The sequence below is a fragment of the Drosophila eugracilis genome, unplaced genomic scaffold (genome assembly GCF_018153835.1).
Source record: "Drosophila eugracilis isolate 14026-0451.02 unplaced genomic scaffold, ASM1815383v1 contig_2154, whole genome shotgun sequence".
Lineage (NCBI taxonomy): Eukaryota > Metazoa > Arthropoda > Insecta > Diptera > Drosophilidae > Drosophila > Drosophila eugracilis.
This window is the reverse complement of record NW_024573038.1, coordinates 7,202,285-7,222,021: the sequence shown is the minus strand read 5'-3', so window position 1 is coordinate 7,222,021 and position 19,737 is coordinate 7,202,285. Positions and strand designations below refer to the sequence as shown.

Here is a 19,737-nt window from a genome sequence, read left to right as displayed (position 1 = left end):
TTTTTGTTTTAAAGTGTAATAAGAATATTTTTAAATTCTGTGTTATTGACTTTGGTTACTCTTAGGGCAGCTTGGTAAGTCTTTATTACGCACTTTATAAACAATAAGAAAACTTATATTATTTACAAAACATGGTGAAAACCTATATTTGCCACATGTGTAGAAAACTATATTAGTTCCATGTGCGATGCAAATAGACTACAAAAGAATAGTCATATTACTTAAAGGATTCAAGGTGTATAAATATATGGCCTTAGGTCTTGTTGAAATATGACTGGTAGACAATACCCAGCGAAGAAGTGGCGAACAGCGTGAAGTAGCTCCACCAGGTTGCAAAGCCCAGAAAGCCCTTGTAAACCTCTGTGGAGAAGACCTGTAAATATAAAGGAATATGAGAAGTAGAATGGAGTAGAATATAAATTAGTCTCACATTTTTTAGGCTACTGAATGACGCCTGCAGCGATTGTGCCGATTCAAGTATATTGAAATCACCATCTCCTTGGGGCCCGACACCACCAACTGGCTCCACTTCGCTGGCCGCACACTCGTGCTGCAGGACAACGCTTTCCCGAAAAATGCCTGCCCAACTGAAACCGCCCAGGCTCTTGTACATTAGTGTGAGATAAAGGCATAGAATCAGAGGTGCAGCAAATTGCAGGGTCACAACACACAGATAATAGAAAATCGACGAGATCTACAAATGAGATAAAGCGATGATGTAACTCCATAAGAAATTGTAATAAATCTTACCTTCTGCTTAAACTCTACATTGGTGATCCGGCCGGCCTCCTTTCGTAGATCTAGGATCTTGTCATGGGCCAGATTCAGGTACGATTGCAGATATATAGGCATCAGAGCAAAACGGACAACAACCACAAGGATCACTAGCAGCAGGCGGAGAGTCTCAAAAACGTGCGGCTTTAGTCTGCAGAAATGAAGAGTAAGACAAGGCATAAAAATGTGAAAGCTGGTAGAGTTAACACTCTTGCTTACAATGGCTGTTGCATTCCCTGGAAGACACGCACCGTCAGGTAGTCACGGCTGATGGGGCGAATCCACAGAATGACCAGGATGAAGGGCAGCACAAAGCTAAGATTTAGGAGAACTTGCAGCATCCGATTGCCACGGCAGTAGTTTAGTGAGTCCCAGTGCATCTTGGCCATCCGCAAGCCGGGGAAAGTAAACAGCGAGCCGAGCAGTCCGCATCCCATTGCCAAAAAGAATTTGACCACGATCTTGGAGGCAGGACCACTAAGAAATTGATAAAAAAAAAAAAAGGTCAGCGAATTACTTGGCGTAATTAGATTGAAACACTCACGACGATGGCAGGCCCTGCTCGGTGAGGAACTTGGAAGCGCTAGCATTAAAACTCGCATAGGCATCCTCCAGACCCGTCTCCAGGATGCGCTCGTCCACGATCAAAACGACCATGGCCACTAACAGGTAAACAAGACAGGCCACGATTACCATCGACCTCTCTCCTATAGACTCCTCGCTCTGGAAGTAGAGCACCGTAAGCGAAGAGAGAAGCTTTAGGGCAAAGAAGATGACCAGCAGGCACCACACCATGCTCAGATTAATCTCTTGTCGCAGCGGGTAATAAAAGTGGAACAACTGTGGATAGAAACAAATGACATTGACTACGTTCTACCACTTGTATGGAATCTTTTGCTTTATATCGCAACAGATTTATGAAGAATTTCCAATAACACTGTATTGTGGCTTTATTATATTTACCCACCTCAGATATCACGTATACTATTCCTGTATAGACGCTAAAGTCCAGAAGCCATTGGTACTCGGTAAAGTATCGCAGATGGATGACATCGCGTTCAAGGACCGGTGATGTTAGCAGCTCCACTTCGATGCTGCGCGGTATGTGAAACTGTGCGCCCGATCCACCAGTCCCATTTGCCTGTTTATTCCGACCACCTTTTGGTGGCTTCTCCTTGGGCACCCCGCCACGGGATCGCAACTCGTCGTCGGTGGGATGTAGGTATCGATGCAGGCCGGTGCGGCAGAGAATCCATTTGGCGAAGGAGTAATGGGGGCTCAGCTTCTGGATGACGCTGACCATCACCAAAGTGATGACCAATTGGGCGCCCAGCACAGCCTGCAATGGGACAAGAAGAGTTTGCGTTTGGTAGCACATGTCGTGGCTATTTTTGGGTCCCTGCGCTCCGGTCTATTTTTGGTCCATTATTACGACGGACTCTTAATTTTTCCGGGCAAGCCGGTCGAATGGCCAGTTTTTCCCTTTCAAAAAGGCATTGTCCACTCGACTTCATTTATATTACCATCGCTTCCTATTGACGTGAAGAAGTAAAAATGACTGAAGTTACAACTTGTCCTAGTTACTGCGCTAATTAATTCATCATTGTTAATTAAAAACGGAAATCTCTAACAATCTTCGTCAAAAATTTTCTTTGGTTCGGGCAGTGTGACCATTTGTTGGTTTTTCCAAGAAGACAACGAAATGTATGGAGAACTTTTGGCGGCAATTTAAATAAACTTTTTAGTTTTTGTTTAAAACATTTTGTAATAATAATAACATTAAAAAATCATATTCTAATTTAAACTTTAAAGCTAAGCAACCTCAACAACCTTCCATTGCTTATAGTTTCTTTTTTAAATTTTTATAGTCACTTTAAAATTTCCGTGTAAAAAAAGTTTGATAAGAAAAATGTCGAACGGGAATAATCAATGTTTTACGAAGATCTGGGATCTGGGGAAATGGAATTCGACGGATATAAAGCACTACCATTCTATATCGCGCATCCAAAAACAGCTTCGCATTGGAAACTGGGAATATCTCTGTCAACATCCAGAAGTAAGCAATATCCACATACTTAAACCCTATTTTTAAAACTTATCCACTGATCCGAGTGCCATTAGATACGGGCCATCATTCGGGTAATTCTGCACCAGGCCCTCAATGCAAAGCCAAAGCCTGAAAATCTCCGAAAATTTGTGGCAGATTTGTTTAACTGTGGACAGAACCCACTTCTAGTACCTATGGTAAGCTTAAGGAAAACCTAATAAGTACTAAGCTTTTCTCATAAAAACCACAAATTTTCGTAGATAAACACCCAGCTGAAGTACGTTAAGGACCAGTTGAAACAGGGCCGCTGGAGTCGGTTTGATGCAGAGATGCTCTTTATGGAGAGTCCTTCGACGCACTCGCTCCTTTCAACAGCCTCTGAAGACAGCAATGTTCATCCCGTCCTCACATATGCACTCGTCTTTAAGAAGCCCGACGAGTGCGGCATCGATAATCCTCCATTCTAGAAATCAAACACTAATAAGCATTATTAGTAATACTAACACTTTTAAGATCTGTTGTTAAAAATTAAACTCAATAATAAATTTAGATCCATTTTCAAGTATTGCATTCCTTAACTCTTAACACTTTCTTTTTCAGAAGTTTGAAAATTTTTCAATTTTTTAGGTGGATGCTTCAGTTTAACTTTGAAGAGTACTAATGCGAACTTGTAGCTCTTATATATGTAAGTACTAGTTAATTGCTTTAACTAAAAAATGCACAAGTTTTTCTGAAGTCGCTTTTTATTTTTTATTGAAAGTCGTGGTTAGGGATCCCTAGAAACGGGCAAAGCGGCGACCGAAACGGCGTTCACGCACGCGGTAGCGCCTGACTACACGACCGCCATCGTTATCCCCATCGCGGTTTCTACGGCGCCTATCTCCTCCGAAACGACGATGGATAATGAACCTTCTGCGATGCCTGTGGCGCTTCTTTTTGGACTTATCGGTGGTGGCGGCTGTGGTGGTGGTGGTGGTGGTGGCGGCTGTCGTGGCACTTGAGGTATCGGATGTACTAGAGCTGGACGGGGAGGTGGAGCTGGTGGGAGAAGTAGAGCTCGTTGGGGATGTGGAGCTCGTTGGTGAGGTGGAGCTCGCTGGCGGGGTGGAGCTCGTTGGGGATGCGGGTGTACTGGCCTGCGAAGACAGGACAACCAGAGTGGCCAAAACGACCAGGCTTAGCGCAAGAATGGGACGCATGATGACTTCAATTTAGCTGGGCTTGGGATTCTGATTCTACCAGCTACCGGATCCACCTATTTATAGTTGAGCCATCCGAAGCATCTGAAGCTACTAACAGATCTTCGGCTGTTTGCAGATCAAATATGTTAGGCATTTTGGATTTTCCCAACTTTGGATTATCTTTATTTAAAGCTGTTTTTGCTCAGTTAAATTTGATATTGTTTTAACACAAAAGAAATAGAGTGCATATCTTTTGTTTGTACACAAGTTCTTATTTTAAGTTAATGATTATGTTCTTTTTTATACTTTTCTTGTGTTGACAAACTTCAATTTTTTTATTCAGAGTTTATAAAAGGCATTCAGTAATTTAATTCGAAGTTTAAGAACGTTAAACGAACCATCGCGCAGTTTTTGAGGCGACTGTGATCTACTTCAAAATAAGCAAGGAGAATCGCCGCAGTCGAGTGCCGCGACTGTAAAGTACTCGTTATTATTTAACTTAACATAAGCATAACAGTAACATAAAAAGTAATGTAAAAGCATTTACAGATATAGTATAGCCATGTTTTGCTGGAATTATATATTAAGAAATTGTTATTTACTGTGTCTAAAAACTTTTATTTCGTTATTTCTACTATAATAAATAAATAATGATATTCCTGTTAAAGAAACTCTAACATTAATGTTGTCGGAGACTAAGACTTCCGTGGATTGTGATCGTTAGGATGGACGTGTCCACGACAACCGTGAACGGATCTTATAACTGGTGATCCTTATCAAGAATTTAAATAGTTCATAGGGTTGATAATGGATCCCTTTACCTTTAACGCACAAATATGAAAAACACCCTAAGAAATACACTATTGAAACAACGAAAAACGAAAAGTTAAAGTGCTACTCTTGAAAAATAGGAACTCTTTATTAGATCGTAGAATACATATATTTCCCTTTCATATGTTAATCCTTTTAATTTTAAGAAACATTAAAAATTAGAGAAGGAAGTGGTATCTGGCCATCCAATATGAGAAATAATATAATCCAAAAGCTGTTTTCTTTGCTCAGAACCACGACGTCTACGCTTAACCACGACGTCTACGCTCGCCTTCGCGCCTGCGGATGATTCTCCTGATGATGCGGTGTCTGTGGCGACGGGCCTTATGCTTCTTTTCTGTCTCTGGGGTGGCTGTGGTGGTGGTGGTGGTGGTGGTAGTGGTAGTTGTTGTGTCATCTGATGATTCGTCACTAGAACCGCCAGAACCACTGGCAGAACCACTGGCAGAACCACTTGCAGAACCACTGCTAGTAGATGTGTCGGTGTCCGTAGTAGCGCAATCAACCGAGTACAGGCAGATGGCCACAACAACCAAAGTAAGGGCGAGGAGCTTCATTTTGTAACTGATTCGATCGGAGTTACCAGAGGTAATGTGTGGTATTAAATCTGTTCCTCTCCCTTTTATAGTCCAAGCTAACACGCTGAAATGCTAACAAATTGCGTCAAGGGAGTGGAAAATTTTAAGATTTTTAAACCGATATTTAAAAATACCACTACAACAGTCTAATTCCAGCAGTTGGGCTAAGTTTGTTATTTTCTCTCAGGGCTTGTTTAATAAGAAATTTTATTTTTATTTTCTGTCTCATACCATATATTGACTTGAGTTCTATTGTCTAACTAAACAGCAGTAGTCAGAGTGTTAACATAGTACTCAGTTAGGCAAATATGTACACGCTTCAACAAACTTAACAGAATTTCGGCTATTGTTTAGTATTTCAGTTGGGCTTACTTTAATTAGACTATTTAAAATAAAAGTTAATAAAAGTAGAATAATAAAAGAAAAACTTGTATTACTATGGATACAATAATATCATTTTCGTAGAAAAAAAAAACGAATATTAAATACAACTAAATAATGACATTCCTGTTGAAGAAAATCTAACATTAATATTGTCGGAGCCAAAGACTTCCGCGGATTGCGATCGTTAGGATGGACGTGTCCATGACGACCGTGAACGGATCGTATAACTGGTGATCCTGATCAAGAATTTAAATAGTTCATAGAGTTGATAATGGAACCCTCTACCGTTCACACAAAAGCACACTAAAAAATACACTCACAACTATTGAAACAAGGAAAAACGAAAAGTTAAAGTTTTACTCTTGAAAAATATAAACCCTTTATTAGATCGTAAAATATATATATATTTCCATTTCATATGTTAATAATTTGAAGTAAAAAAACATTAAAAATTCGAGAAGGAAGTGGTATCTGGCCATCCAATATGAGAAATAATATAATCCAAAAGCTGTTTTCTTTGCTCAAAACAATTTATTTAGCAAATTTCTTCTTGCTTAACCACGACGTCTACGCTCGCCTTCGCGCCTGCGGATGATTCTCCTGATGATGCGGCGTCTGTGGCGATGGGCCTTGTGGCGATGGGCCTTCTCGGGGGTGGCTGTGGTGGTGGTGGTGGTGGTAGTGGTAGTCGTTGTGTCCTCTGATGATGATGATTCGTCACTGTTGCTAGAACTGCTAGTATCACTGCCAGAACCACTGGAAGATGTGTCGGTGTCCGTAGTAGCGCAATCAACCGAGTACAGACAGATGGCCACAACAACCAAAGTAAGGGCGAGGAGCTTCATTTTGTAACTGATTCTATCGGAGTTACCAGAGGTAATGCGTGATACTAAATCTGTTCCTCTCCCTTTTATAGTCCAAGCTAACACGCTGAAATGCTATCAAATTGCGCCAAGGGAGTGGAAAATTTTCTGATTTTTAAACAGTTTAATTCCAAGATTTGGGCTAAGTTTGTTATTTTCTCTCAGGGCTTGATTAATAAGAAATTTTATTTTTTTTGTCTCGTACCATCTATTGACTCGAATTCTTTTGTCTAACTAAACAGCAGTAGTCAGAGTGTTAACATAGTACTCAGTTAGGCAAATATGTACACGCTTCAACGAACTTAACAGAATTTCGGCTATTGTTTAGTATTTCAGTTGGGCTTACTTTAATTAGACTATTTCAAATAAAAGTTAATAAAAGTAGAATAATTAAAGAAAAACTTGTATTACTATGGGTACAATAATATCACTTTCGGACTTTCACTTTTTAACATTAACATTAACATGGTTTACAACCAGATAAAGTACAATCTATACTCCCTAAAATAATGTACTGAAGGATATAGGGATTGATTTGCATTACAATAATTAGAAACCTTCTACACAGGATACGGTAGACGAAAGAAAATAAAGTTTTCCTCAGGAAAACTTTCTATAATTAGCAAAGACGTGGTTTCAAAACTGGTCTTATTTGAGGGAAAGATCTATTATATTTATGAAAAGAAATATGCGTCACTCTATTTCTCTTTTGTTATGACAATACCTATTATAGTTGAACAATAACAGCTGTAATCATGACATATTCTAGTGATGGGAAAATCCAGAGTACTTTACATATTTGATCTGCAAACAGTTAAAGATCTGGAAGGAGTTTTAGATGCTTCATGACGGCTTAACTATAAATACGTGGATCCGGTGGTTGGTATTATCAGAATCCCAAGAACAGAAGTAGAAGTCGCCATGCGTCCAATTTTTGCGCTATCCCTGGTCGTCCTGGCCAATTTGGTTGTCCTGGCATTACAGGCAGATACCACCTCGCCGACATCCTCGACATCGCCGACATCCTCGACCTCGCCCACAAGCTCTACCTCCCCGACGAGCTCCTCTTCATCTGATACCACGACATCTAACACCACTACCACAACAGCCTCCACCACTACTACCACCACCACTGAGGAGACCAAGAAGAGGCATCGTCGCAGACACCGCAGGCACCGCAGGAGGAGGGTCATCATCATCCGACGTGGAGAAGGAGAGAGGCGCCGCAGGTACCGCGATGACGATGCCGATGGCGAAAGAAATGACGATGGTGGTCGTGTCGTCAGGCGCTATCGCATTCGTGAACGCCGTGTCGGTCGCCGTGGCTTTCGCCGTTTTAACCGCTTCTAAGGATCTAGATACGAATTTCTTTGCAAAATAAATAAAAAAACTGATAAAAAAGTCAGCGTAGTCCTTATTAAAAGCTGCGAACATAATGTAAGAAAAATTAAAAGTAACAGAAAATGTATCAGAAAATTTATACATGTTACATCGAAAAAATACTTCTAGGAGAAACATCTAAAACTTCCTATTCCATCGTTGGGGCTGAAATTTTTGTAGTGCAAATTTGATAAAGATTTAGAAATTTTATTTTCTTTTCTATTTATACAGTAACTGGAATTATGTTAACTGTTTTGTTAAACTAAACTTACTTTAGCACTCGGTTAATCAAATAATGTTCTTGCTTTAAGAAAATTAAATAGAAGTCTCTTTTATTTATTTTGTCTGCGTTGAGCTTACTTTCTAAAATTTAAATAAACTTGTTAAAATAGAAACAACTAAATATAATAATATTGTTAGGAGAATAATAGTCGGCACTAAATGGACGGTCTGTAAGTTGGCACGATAAGTTTATTCCAAAATACCGTCCAAAAATGTAGGGCACATTTTTATCAATTTTTAAAGCCATATTTTTTTTTTTTTCACTATTGGAAGATTTGTTAAATCATTTTTTTTGTGATCAAGATGAATTATGTTGTTACTTTTGATAGTTGTCGAAAATGTTGACTAATCCTTAAGAAAAAATAATAGAAGAGTTGATGAGTACACAATGTAAACTAAAATATGGAGATCAATTTTGATCTATTCTCCTCTTGTGTTTTACTGTAATATTCAATTTTAATATAACTTGTAGGGGTTTACATACATACTTTTTATTTCATCCTAATACCAAGCTTATACGAGGTGTGTTCAAAAAGTAAGGTGACTTTTCAAATTTCTCGGGCAACATATTTTCGATTATCGTTTTTTTTGTTTTGTTATATTGGTACACTCTTCCCTAACATCTGTACCAAGTTTCAATGGAACATCCTCTTTTGTTTGGTTGTGAGAGGCGTAAAGTTACAAGTTGTTTTGCGAGCTCGGCGATTTTTTGCTTTTTTCGGTCTTGGCTCGTCTGGGCTCTTCCATTGGGACGATTGGGCTTTGGTTTCGATATCATAACCATATACCCATGATTCGTCACCAGTTATGACCCTTTTGAGTAAATCTGGGTCGTCGTTGACGTCATTCAACAGCTCTTGAGCGATGCTCATGCGACGGTTCTTTTGCTCAAAATTCAGCAATTTCGGAACAAACTTCGCTGACACACGACTCATACCCAAAACGTTTGAAAAAATTTCATGGCACGAGCCAAGCGATATACCGACATCTTCAGCAACTTCTCTGATAGTGATTCGACGATTTTCCAAAACAATTTTCGTCACTGCTTGAACGTTTTCATCAGTTGTTGACGTGCTTGGGCGTCCAGAGCGAGGCTGGTCATTGGCATCTTCCCGGCCATCTTGGAAGAGTTTGTACCACTTGTACACATTTTTTTTACTCAGAACAGTTTCACCGTATGCCACTGTCAACATTTCAAGTGTTTCAGAGCACTTAATTTTATTTTTTACACAAAATTTGATGCAAATCCTTTGATCCATATTTTTCGATAGCAAAAAATCGCCGAGCTCGCAAAACAACTTGTAACTTTACGCCTCTCACAACCAAACAAAAGAGGATGTTCCATTGAAACTTGGTACAGATGTTAGGGAAGAGTGTACCAATATAACAAAACAAAAAAAACGATAATCGAAAATATGTTGCCCGAGAAATTTGAAAAGTCACCTTACTTTTTGAACACACCTCGTATAATAAAATTAAACCATTTGAAAAAGACAAAAGTTGTTGCCAACTTGCACTCAGTTAGGTAAATATCTACAATAGTACATACCAGCTTTTAAAAATTAAACAGAAGTTAGGTTTGTTTGTTTAGTCTTAGCATATTAACATACTTCCTGTACTTAAATGTGGCTATAATTAAAAAATTTTTAGCTAATAAGTAAGCCTGTTTAAGTTTAATTCAAGTCTAACTATAGGTCGTTTTTGATTTCTTTAGAATGTGTTTTTAAATTTTAATGGATGCACTGCATCGCTGGATGGTTTTTGGTTAGATAGGCGAATCACTATCTAACGAGCTTGTTATACATATGATGGGAATATTCTGGGCTTAAGTCTATAATCAGATGTATTTACAAATGGAGATTTTTTATATTCACTTTTGATTGATAAGGATGTTTTTGAGTTCAGTGCATAATAACTCCTCTAACTGTTATTTAATTTTCTTAGTACTTTTCCAAGAGCTAAATATATCTACGTACATGAAAAGATTATTATTAGATAGGCATGTTCTTAGCTTTCTCTCTCTCTTTATTTATCTTATGCTTTAACAATAAAAGAACAACTGCAGCTTAAATCTCGCAATTATTCAGAGCTGGGAAAACCCAGAGAAAGTTAAATATTTGGTCTGCGAACAATCAAGATCCGGCCAAATGCCTTAACTATAAATAGCTTGGTCCAGTGGGTGGTAGTATCAGAATCCAAAGCCCAATCCTCAAGAGAAGTAGCCATGCGCCCCATATTTCTGCTATCCCTGGTCATCCTGGCCACTCTAGTTGCCTTGTCATCGCAGGCAAGTAGTAACTCTACCTCGACCGACACTGCGACCACCACAACTACCACCACTACAACCACAACTACCACGGAGGACACCACCACCACAACCACAGAGAAGTCGAAGAAGCGTTGCAGGCACCGCAGGAGGTTCCACATCCGTGAAGATCGAAGGGATCGGAGAAGGGAGAGAGATAATCGTCGCCGCAGGAACCGCAGTAGCGATAGCGGTCGTTCTTCGAGGCGTTACCGTGTTCGTGAGCGCCGCTTCAGGCGCTACTAAGCTTTGAAACATGAAATGTTTTCAACTATAAAATAAATTCCGCTTTCAAAAAATATGCGTTTCAAATTACTGGTTTTTTCAAAAGGTTTCCTTCTCCATTTTGAGCAAACATTAACTTAAATAATTCTTAGGAGAATCAATTTTGGCCTAACAAAGATTAAACTTAACCGAAATTGGGATATTATGAAGCTAAAGATTGCTTATAATAATTGACCACTAATTAGTTATATGAGTTAAGCATCGCTAACGCATATTTGTATAATGCTAACTTCTGATCCTTAATATATATACATATACATATATACATATGTATATATAAATTGCAATAAAATCTCACACAGAAAATTAAATTTTGACTTTCGACACCAATTAATAGTCATAAAGTGAACATCTCAAAGGTAAAACCCAGACCTCTCTCAACGTTTATGCTCCAGCGACAACTAATTCAATTTGGATGAAAAATATCAACGCATCAGCGGAGCCATCATGGTCAAAATAGGTATATAAGAGCCAAATGTTTTGAGTACGGCTTAGTCAGTCGATTCTGGAGCACATATTCGATGGCATCAACTGGAAATGATACGAAAACTGAAAGCTATTCGTATCCGTTTGCGGATTTGGCAGATGAGCGGACGAGGAATTGGCCACTAGTTGAGTCGCCTTGGAATGTTTCCGCTCTATTGGCACTCTATTTACTTATGGTTCGCTACGGGCCCAAATGGGCAGCCAGGTGAGGTCGTGGTCATCCATTCATCCATCCAGCTAGCAAGTCTTTACAAACGTGCACTGGCCATTCCGGACTCTTAGGTACAAGCCGTTGCAGTTGAGAGTTCCACTGTTCTGTCATAGTTCAGCCATGGTCTTTCTAAATGGCTATATCTGTCTGGAACTCTTCTCGGCCTCAAGGGCATTAGACTATAGCATCGGGTGTCAGCCGTGTCGGGTGAGCTATAGTCCACATGAAATGCGGGTAAGTTCAGAAAGCCTAAGTGAAAGTGTACTATCAAATCAATTTGTAAATCAGATAGCCGCGGCCTTTTGGTGGTTTTACATCTCAAAAATAATGGAATTCGCTGACACGGCTTTCTTTATCCTGCGCCACAAGTGGACCCAGCTAAGCTTTCTGCATGTGTACCACCACAGCACTATGTTTGCCTTCTGCTGGATATTTATCAAGTGGTTGCCAACGGGTTCAGGTGAGAGTATCCTTATTCAAATCCTAGTTTCCCAAAAGTAATCCCTTTTTTCCAATGCAGTTTATGTACCAACCATGATAAACTCCTTCGTTCACGTCATTATGTACGGCTACTATGCCTTGAGTGTACTGGGTCCACGTACTCAGAAGTTCCTTTGGTGGAAGAGTTACTTAACTGGCCTCCAGCTTCTGCAGTTTACAATCGTCTTGTTGTGGGCAACTCAGATAGTCCTGCAAGACTGCGAGTACGGAAGCTGGCTAACTCCAATTGGAGGCGCCTATATGGTGCCTTTTCTGTTTATGTTCGGAAAATTCTATGTCCAAAAATATAGGATACCAAAAGTCTCTAAGAAAACCAATTGAAACAAATTTAAAATGTTAACAATAAGATTCTATGAAAATATGATTTATTTATAGCTTCAACGTGACACTCTCTGTAGTTATAGCGTTGTATATAAAAGTATTATCGATGGGCTTGTATTGTTTGGTAATGATCTTGATCACTTCTTGGGCAGCACAGCCACCTGAAAAGTTTAAACAAAAGATAATGTCGCATTACTCCTAAATCATGGAGACTATTTACCTATAAAAGCGGACACTGCATGCAACTCGGCGCCGCCATATCGACAAATCTCGTGCAGCACATCGTCGCTGATGCTGGCGTGCATGCCCAAGTCGCTAAGCATCTTGGCGGCAATGCTCTTCAAGCGTCCAATGTCCTGCTCTACGATACATTCGCCGGGAATGTTGCCACACTCACTGAGAAATCTCTCGTAAGCACGCAGCGCAAAGTTGTAAGATGTTAGATCGCCCTGCAGCTCGTTGTCCTCAACTGGAAGGCAAAGTAGGAGTAAGTATTAAATTATGTTCTAAAGCATGAGCACACCCTCACCTAATAACAGCAGGCGACTGCTCTTTTCGTATTCCTCTGCTATTCGTGTGCCTCTTATGACCGATAGTCCGGCTGCTTCTCGGCAAATCAGACGCACACTCCTCTCATCAATGCTATCGGCGGGGAGGCCGAGCTGTTTTAAGTATTCCTGGCACTTATGGTATACCTGGTCGGCGTCTTGCAGCGCCTGTTGACGGTAGATGTGCTGAAGGGCGATATAAGAATCCGTGTTGGCCGTCATGTCCGGTAAAACACCAGGCAGCGGCAGATGACCCTCGTTCTCATGTATCACAAAATGCTTTAGAGCTTTGGCCATGATCCAGAAGACATTGCTCTAAAGGTGAAATACAAATTGATTAATATAAAATATTTTGTAAATATTTAACGTGAGGAAATACGAAACCTTCTTGTTTAACTGTTCACATGCATCGTCCTCGAATATGCCTTTAAGACCCTTGGGAACCTGTCCCGCACCAAATGCTGTATTGACTGCCTTTATGGCCTCTTCGTAATTTTCCTCTTCTGCCTTCATTTCTTCCCTAATGGTCTCCCTCAATTGGTTCTTCTCCTTATAATTTCTGGGGGTCTGAGCACCGTCCGATTGTTGCTTCTGCCAGACATTCAGGTATTTGTGGAGGACCAGTAGCCAAGGAACTTTACTGGTCACTTCGGTGCCTTCGAGGTGCTCTCGCAGAGCATCGAATGGGTGCTCTAGACGCAGATCAAACTGTCTGTTATCCGGATGCGCCTCCACGATACAATGCTCTCGAATTTGCAGTCTTATGGTGCCTAACATGCCCAGCGAACGGCAGTATATCAGGGGCACATTCACTTCCCACAAACGTTCAGCCAAATGCAATAAAGTCTTCTCATTCAGATTAGATGCAATTACCAAATCAAAGCCGTCAAAGAAGTTGGGTCTATTGGCTAAAATATAGTCTGCACTCTCCTCCACATAGTCGCCATTCACATCCGGATTGAGTTCCTGAAGTAGTTGCATACAAGCCAAAGCTTTGGATTTGCCCAGATAGCTCTGATCCAAAAAGAAACTAGGATGGTAAACGAATTTTAGTAGTATTCTTGGGTTATGGGAGCTACTACCGACTTGTTGCCCAGATCCTCCTCCTTGACGGTAGTGCCATCAGCCACAGTAAAGCCACCGATACCGGGTAGTACCAATCCTTTGGCAGTTTCACAGCCCACGGCCGTAACATTGACCAAACAAATAGTCGCAGCCTCTAAAAGTGTCTGCCCATGTTCGCCCCACAGCCTAAATGGTATCCATTAAGGTAATAAAACATCTATTATGAATTATAAAGAACTAACCTGATTTGCCTGTCATATTTCTTGCTTTTATCCGAGAGCTCGGGTGACTTTGGCGCTGGAGAGGACATATTGCCAAACTTTATGTGCAAAAATTTGCTAACCTACCGGGCGATATTCTTCGATATCGGTAGGCGGTATTTATCTAGGCCTATCGTTATCGATATATTTGTTTGGCTTATAGTGTGGAAAAACACGTTGCTAATTTAAACTTTTTCTTATTCAAATCATTTATTGACTATTACGTATTACATTTCATTTAATTTTATTGCTTTAGACTACAACTACGTATATGAAATCAGTCTTTACAAATAAATTGTATAAACAGTTGATAAATATTAAAACAAAATTCTGAGCAAACCAAATAGTGTCAAATTGTTGACAATTTTTGATTGACATTCCAAGGCTATTTATGGGTAAATTTAAATTTACTAGTTTTTTTTTAAATTAATTTAATAATACCGCAAATCTTATCATTGTCGGGCAGTGTACACAGCGCACTTTGCAACACTGCAAAAACAGCTGTTATTTTTCGTGTAATTTCACAACAAAACAATCTACGTCGCTGCTGTGTTTTCTGCTTCATTTTGTGTTGACTTCAAATCAAATTTTAACTAAATACAGATTAGAATTATCACGGACAGAATGCCGGCCAAGAGGAGAACTGCAAGTTCGGCGTCGACCAGCAAAAATAGCGATTCCCCATTGAGTCCGCGTTCAGATGATCCAGCGTACCAAGAAAAAAGAAAGAAAAACAATGAGGTAAGTTTCGGGTGTAAACAGAGAGCATGCATGGTATGTTTATATAGAGATTGGGAAACATGTAGCTAAGTGGCCCCCAGAAGTCCCCAAAAATAGATGCTAACACTATTGATTTATTATTATTCTCGAAACAGGCTGTACAGCGCACACGCGAAAAGACTAAGAAATCGGCTGAGGAACGGAAGAAACGCATCGACGAGTTGAGGAAGCAAAATGACGCCCTAAAAGTCAAAATAGAGCAGGGCGAGAAACATATATCCACTTTAAGGGATCTGATAATTCAGGGCGAGAAAACGGAGGACGGCCATCGCATCATCCAGGAGATTCTAGCTGGTCCCGATCCAGATGACAATGACTAACGAGGAGCTGCTCCTGATCTACATTATAATATTTACCTACTTTTAAGATTGATTTAATCGCATTCACCATGTTTATTATACCATTTCTTTTATCTTTGTTTAATTTCTCGAATTCTATCACAAATTCTGAACTACTTTTTTGGATGACTAACTTATGAGTAAAGTTTTCATTGTTAGAATATGTACATTCAACTTGAATATCATAAAGCATTGAAAAATATAATGGCAAATGTGTAAAATTAATTTTAAACATATTAAAATTTGTATAATCGCATATAATAAAGTAGTAATAATTTATCTGTAAACATGAATTTAAAAAGCTCTCGATTTTGCTACTTATTTTATTGAAGAGAAAAACCTTTTTACATAAGAAATGACTTGTTTAAAAAAAATCAATAACGTTCACTACATTGGATGATTTAGAACCAAAACAAAAGCCTTAGTCAACTTAGTATTCATTTGCAAATTTAAGGAAATAATGTGAGATTACATGTTTTTGAAATTGTGCATATGTTCATGTCAGTTTTACTCATGCAGGGTCATAAGAATTTTAAATTACACATATTGTTTCATTATTTATGAGAAATAAACAAAACGCAAAGAATTCCTACTGAAACATCTACATAAACACTAGTAACTACTTTTAAGTAGGATTTCCGGGAAAACACATACCGTCGTAAACGTCCAATTTCTCCATGTGCAGGCTGAAGACCTCGTCCATTTTTTTTAGATATTAAACTAGGACTAGAACGGGCGAGAAAATCTTGTAGTGCCAATTAGTTTTGGGTGTCCCGTTAGAACTCGTTCTCTTTGTTTTTGTTTTGGGGCTGATTCCGTTGCTCTGCTTCTTCCGCTTCGGCCAAAAGCATTGATTTATAGCACTTTTCGCACATTCATTTGATGCACAATCCGATGGATTTAAAATTTGATGTTTCGGTTTCGTGTCGAAATAGAAGTTATATTGTGGGGATTTTTTTGTTTCTCTCGCGTTCAATAAATTGCCGTCTTCCGCTAATTAGCACACCACCCGCACACACACTGATTTCCGATCCGGTACGATTTCAATTTGAAGTTGCTCACATGGCACGAGGCGAAAATTGTAATATGTTGTCAGTTTTTTGGAGCGTTGATTTGTAGTTTCGTGCTAGTCGAGCGCTGAACGATTATTTCCTTATTTTTTATTTATAATTTCACGTAACTTATTTTGGTTGTTTTGGTCTCACGCTAGCTCTTTCGCTGTAAGGCCAAGGCTTGCTCTCACTCGCTCTCCTACACTCTCTCTTTGAGATAGTGTTGTAAAATACAGAAAGAAACAGCTGATCCAATAGCGCCTTAAAAGCGCTTTAAATTTAAAGCTTTTTATTGTGAAAACTTTTTTAAAATTAATAACACCTTATAGGGATATTTTTATATAGAGAAAATGCTTGAAAATGATTGAAAATAATCAAAACTAAACTTAAAGTAGTATCCATCCCATTGACAACAGTGACACAGTCTGACACTCCTATTGAACCAAAAAACAAAAAAATATATTCAGTTCTAAATAATGATACAAAATTTAGTTAAGTAATAATGCTGTTGCCCTTAAAGAACTTTCAGCCTGTAGTAGAGGACGCCAACGTGAATGTAACTCTCCTGAAGCGCCAGATCGCCGAAGATGGAACTAAAACACAGGCGCTGCTGCTTCAAGCGTTCCGCTTCGAGTTGCTTAATGACGCCAATGCGTATCCGCTCCTCCAGGATCAGCTCCAGCGCCAGCCAGTCGGTAGGAGTCGTTAAGCCAGGGATAGGCGAACTAACCTCCCCTATAATCCCCAATGCCATTAAGAAACCCAAAAAATCGAAAGGATTCCTTTCGTTTTTGTTCCGCAAGAGGGATAATAAAATAAAGAAACGTGATCAATTAAATGTTAACCACATGCCACTGGAGGAGCCGGATGTCAGGAAGTTAATTCGTCTATACTGCAAACATGACAGCCTGTATAACCCAAAGAACCTTTACTATGGCAACAAAGAGATTGATGAGGATTGCTTCAATGACATGATGCGATCTTTTCCTGGCAGAAGCAGCTTGGAGCTAAGGTCCTGTATTGAACAATTAAGGATTCTTTTCGAACGGGAATATACTATTATCGAAAAAGCACGGAGAAATTACGGAGAAAAATTAACCCCTTCGATTCGGTACTACAACGAATTCCTTTTCCTGGTGCCGCATCTTTGTATTGATTTTGATAAAGATCTTCCAAGCAGTGGACCTAGTTTGCTGTCCACGGCAAAACTTCCCTCTACGGATTTAAAAAACCAAATGGCCACCACGGAATTGCTGTGCCATAAACTTACCAACTTTACTGGTTTTCCTTTGTCAGCTTTTCCCGGAAATCTCATGCTGAAAAGATTAAAGAAAACTAACAAGAATGGGGAAAAAAAGGAGGTGAAAACAGTGGATCAGCAGGAAGAGGTCACAGAGCCGAGGAATCAGGGGAAAGAAACTGGCAATGGTCAAAAGAATAACGATATTGAAAAGATGAAAGAACAGAATAACGATATAGAAAAGATGAAAGAACAGAATAACGATATGGAAAAGATGAAAGAACAGAATAACGATATGGAAAAGATGAAGGAACATGATGAGCAAGAACTCAAAGAGGAAGAGGATCAGGAAACGAAAGTTAAATTTTCGCCTTCTTTGCAGCAGAAGTCTTTAAAAAGCAGTGAAGCTGATAACAGTCAAAATAAATTAAGTTCCAAGATCTCTACTCAATCTTCGTACTATGCCAATGAGAAGGACTTAACAACCACCGACTTATCCTCGCCAGAAAATCGGGAAACAATATCACAATCTAGTCAAAAACCTTCTGCCTGTCCCTGGCGACCGGAAAACTCGCCTTGTGTGCCGCAATGTCAAGAAGCAGTATCAAAATCTTCTCAGAGCCCCTTACCATGTGCACCTTGTGTGTCCGGATATAGGGCAGAACTCACAGAATCCTCTCCAGAACCAGTTGTCATGATTGAAAATAAGACCATTAGCCAATTTCATAATAATCAACAGGTACAGATGCTATGCGATATGATACGTACGGAACTAACTACTGCCCCGGATTTCATTTACTTCGATGCCAAGTGGCGGATTATAGAGATATTGAGGGAAGTCCACAAGCGACAGCTGGTTCATCAGAAAGCTATACCACAACATAATAACAAACGACCGATTCCGCCCCAAAAACGACTTTGTTTGGAACCGAATCTTATGACTAAAAATCAAAAGTGCAAATCGGATAAAAACGGTCAGGAACAAGGACCCTCGAGAATTTGTAACCACCACAAGTGCCAGTACTGCTGCCGACACAATAACTGATCTACAGCCAGAACCCATCCACCGCTATCAACAATAACCCTGACCCACTTAGTCAACAGATAAGCTTTTCGAGCAACAGAAACCACTTTCTTTCCGACGCAAAATCAGTTACATATTGGAGTGCCATGGAGCTGGACAAATTGATCAGTAGTTCCAAGCTGTGGTGCAGGAGGAACTCGTCAATTACAGCCAGCGAATGCATCCTCAGTGGGTCACTGATCTTCGGCCACTGCAAACCAACCATGTCAAGGAGTATCTTACAGATGCACCTTATCTCATATTGATCTTCAAGCAGACCTACGGTCTTTTGAATGATGGAAGGCGAAAGAGACACTACTACAATGAGATATCCACTTCAATATCGGCTGGAATCCTCTTGTGCTCCCTTCAAGCTGCAGGGCTTTCGTCCCTGGTCACCACTCCTTTAAACTGCGGCCATGCCTTGAGATCTCTCCTTAAGCGACCCGTAAATGAAAAATTACTTATTCTATTGCCTGTTGGGTATCCAAAAGATGGCTGTACAGTACCGGATTTGGAAAGAAAGAATTTGTCAAATATTATGGTTTCATTTTAAGATATGTTTTTAATAATTACACATCAGTTCAATAAAGACATAGAAATAAGTTTTAATTTTGTAAAGTTGGGTCGTTGGTTAAAAACTTGAAAACGAAAAAACTAAAATTTATGTGTATATATTTAAGTATTAAAAAATATATTCTTCAATATTTGAACATTTTGTAAAGGTTTTGTTAACAAAACTAAGTTTTAAATTGTATTTTATAATCAAAAAATTTAATAACGATAGTTTTCGCCATCCCTTAACATTAGCAAGCACTGCCGATAGCGAAAGCAAAAGTAGCAGTTTAGGGTATATTTTTTCTTTGGTATATTTCAAAGAACAATTTTAAAAACATATTTAACATTTATGTGTATGTTGCACATATTTAATAAAACATGCTCCAATAGAATCATTAAAAAAT

The 19,737-nt window shown here is 39.4% G+C and overlaps 13 protein-coding genes across 13 annotated transcripts; 7 read left to right on the top strand and 6 right to left on the bottom strand.

Annotated features, from left to right (window-relative positions):
- Positions 1-35: 35 nt before the first annotated feature.
- LOC108114304 (transmembrane protein 161B) lies at positions 36-2,439 on the bottom strand. The gene is made up of 7 exons (XM_017225207.1): positions 2,298-2,439; positions 1,742-2,113; positions 1,319-1,614; positions 994-1,251; positions 751-925; positions 431-694; positions 36-373 (listed from the first exon to the last, which is right to left on the bottom strand). Exons 1-7 carry the CDS (start codon positions 2,298-2,300, stop codon positions 254-256), a joined length of 1,488 nt encoding a protein of 495 aa, XP_017080696.1. The 5' UTR covers positions 2,301-2,439; the 3' UTR covers positions 36-253.
- Positions 2,440-2,633: 194 nt separating this feature from the next.
- Positions 2,634-3,383, top strand: LOC108114031. Its single transcript, XM_017224778.1, has 3 exons — positions 2,634-2,830; positions 2,896-3,018; positions 3,082-3,383. Exons 1-3 carry the CDS (start codon positions 2,684-2,686, stop codon positions 3,286-3,288), a joined length of 477 nt encoding a protein of 158 aa, XP_017080267.1. The 5' UTR covers positions 2,634-2,683; the 3' UTR covers positions 3,289-3,383.
- Positions 3,384-3,477: 94 nt separating this feature from the next.
- Positions 3,478-4,514, bottom strand: LOC108113912 (protein PRY2-like). Its single transcript, XM_017224618.1, has 2 exons — positions 4,502-4,514; positions 3,478-4,025 (listed from the first exon to the last, which is right to left on the bottom strand). The coding sequence occupies exons 1-2, from the start codon at positions 4,512-4,514 to the stop codon at positions 3,598-3,600; spliced, it is 441 nt and encodes a 146-aa protein (XP_017080107.1). The 3' UTR covers positions 3,478-3,597.
- A 383-nt stretch (positions 4,515-4,897) lies between these two features.
- Positions 4,898-5,416, bottom strand: LOC108114037 (RNA-binding protein with serine-rich domain 1-A-like). The gene has a single exon (XM_017224783.1). It carries the CDS (start codon positions 5,388-5,390, stop codon positions 5,082-5,084), a length of 309 nt encoding a protein of 102 aa, XP_017080272.1. The 5' UTR covers positions 5,391-5,416; the 3' UTR covers positions 4,898-5,081.
- An 849-nt stretch (positions 5,417-6,265) lies between these two features.
- On the bottom strand, positions 6,266-6,665 carry LOC108114038 (RNA-binding protein with serine-rich domain 1-like). Its single transcript, XM_017224785.1, has one exon. The coding sequence runs from the start codon at positions 6,638-6,640 to the stop codon at positions 6,350-6,352; it is 291 nt and encodes a 96-aa protein (XP_017080274.1). The 5' UTR covers positions 6,641-6,665; the 3' UTR covers positions 6,266-6,349.
- An 824-nt stretch (positions 6,666-7,489) lies between these two features.
- LOC108114055 (protein new-glue 3-like) lies at positions 7,490-8,046 on the top strand. The gene has a single exon (XM_017224809.1). It carries the CDS (start codon positions 7,580-7,582, stop codon positions 8,006-8,008), a length of 429 nt encoding a protein of 142 aa, XP_017080298.1. The 5' UTR covers positions 7,490-7,579; the 3' UTR covers positions 8,009-8,046.
- Positions 8,047-8,479: 433 nt separating this feature from the next.
- Positions 8,480-10,871, top strand: LOC108113911 (protein new-glue 3-like). The gene is made up of 2 exons (XM_017224617.1): positions 8,480-8,490; positions 10,487-10,871. The coding sequence occupies exons 1-2, from the start codon at positions 8,480-8,482 to the stop codon at positions 10,869-10,871; spliced, it is 396 nt and encodes a 131-aa protein (XP_017080106.1).
- A 523-nt stretch (positions 10,872-11,394) lies between these two features.
- LOC108114608 (elongation of very long chain fatty acids protein 4) lies at positions 11,395-12,489 on the top strand. Its single transcript, XM_017225670.1, has 4 exons — positions 11,395-11,601; positions 11,679-11,841; positions 11,896-12,067; positions 12,128-12,489. The coding sequence occupies exons 1-4, from the start codon at positions 11,432-11,434 to the stop codon at positions 12,427-12,429; spliced, it is 807 nt and encodes a 268-aa protein (XP_017081159.1). The 5' UTR covers positions 11,395-11,431; the 3' UTR covers positions 12,430-12,489.
- LOC108114607 (nedd8-activating enzyme E1 regulatory subunit) lies at positions 12,457-14,447 on the bottom strand. The gene is made up of 6 exons (XM_017225669.2): positions 14,285-14,447; positions 14,064-14,228; positions 13,362-14,007; positions 12,959-13,292; positions 12,650-12,898; positions 12,457-12,590 (listed from the first exon to the last, which is right to left on the bottom strand). Exons 1-6 carry the CDS (start codon positions 14,350-14,352, stop codon positions 12,478-12,480), a joined length of 1,575 nt encoding a protein of 524 aa, XP_017081158.1. The 5' UTR covers positions 14,353-14,447; the 3' UTR covers positions 12,457-12,477.
- A 39-nt stretch (positions 14,448-14,486) lies between these two features.
- On the bottom strand, positions 14,487-16,658 carry LOC108114611. The gene is made up of 2 exons (XM_017225672.1): positions 16,075-16,658; positions 14,487-14,945 (listed from the first exon to the last, which is right to left on the bottom strand). Exons 1-2 carry the CDS (start codon positions 16,121-16,123, stop codon positions 14,896-14,898), a joined length of 99 nt encoding a protein of 32 aa, XP_017081161.1. The 5' UTR covers positions 16,124-16,658; the 3' UTR covers positions 14,487-14,895.
- Positions 14,927-15,713, top strand: LOC108114609 (CCAAT/enhancer-binding protein 2). The gene is made up of 2 exons (XM_017225671.2): positions 14,927-15,043; positions 15,178-15,713. The coding sequence occupies exons 1-2, from the start codon at positions 14,927-14,929 to the stop codon at positions 15,400-15,402; spliced, it is 342 nt and encodes a 113-aa protein (XP_017081160.1). The 3' UTR covers positions 15,403-15,713.
- A 239-nt stretch (positions 16,659-16,897) lies between the features above and the next one.
- On the top strand, positions 16,898-19,019 carry LOC121529673. The gene has a single exon (XM_041818316.1). It carries the CDS (start codon positions 17,060-17,062, stop codon positions 18,755-18,757), a length of 1,698 nt encoding a protein of 565 aa, XP_041674250.1. The 5' UTR covers positions 16,898-17,059; the 3' UTR covers positions 18,758-19,019.
- On the top strand, positions 18,909-19,380 carry LOC108113909 (iodotyrosine deiodinase 1; the record flags this gene model as incomplete). The annotated part of the gene is made up of 1 exon (XM_017224616.2): positions 18,909-19,380. A coding segment is annotated over one exon (423 nt), but the record flags the coding sequence as incomplete, so codon positions are not given.
- Between the last annotated feature and the right edge of the window lie 357 nt (positions 19,381-19,737).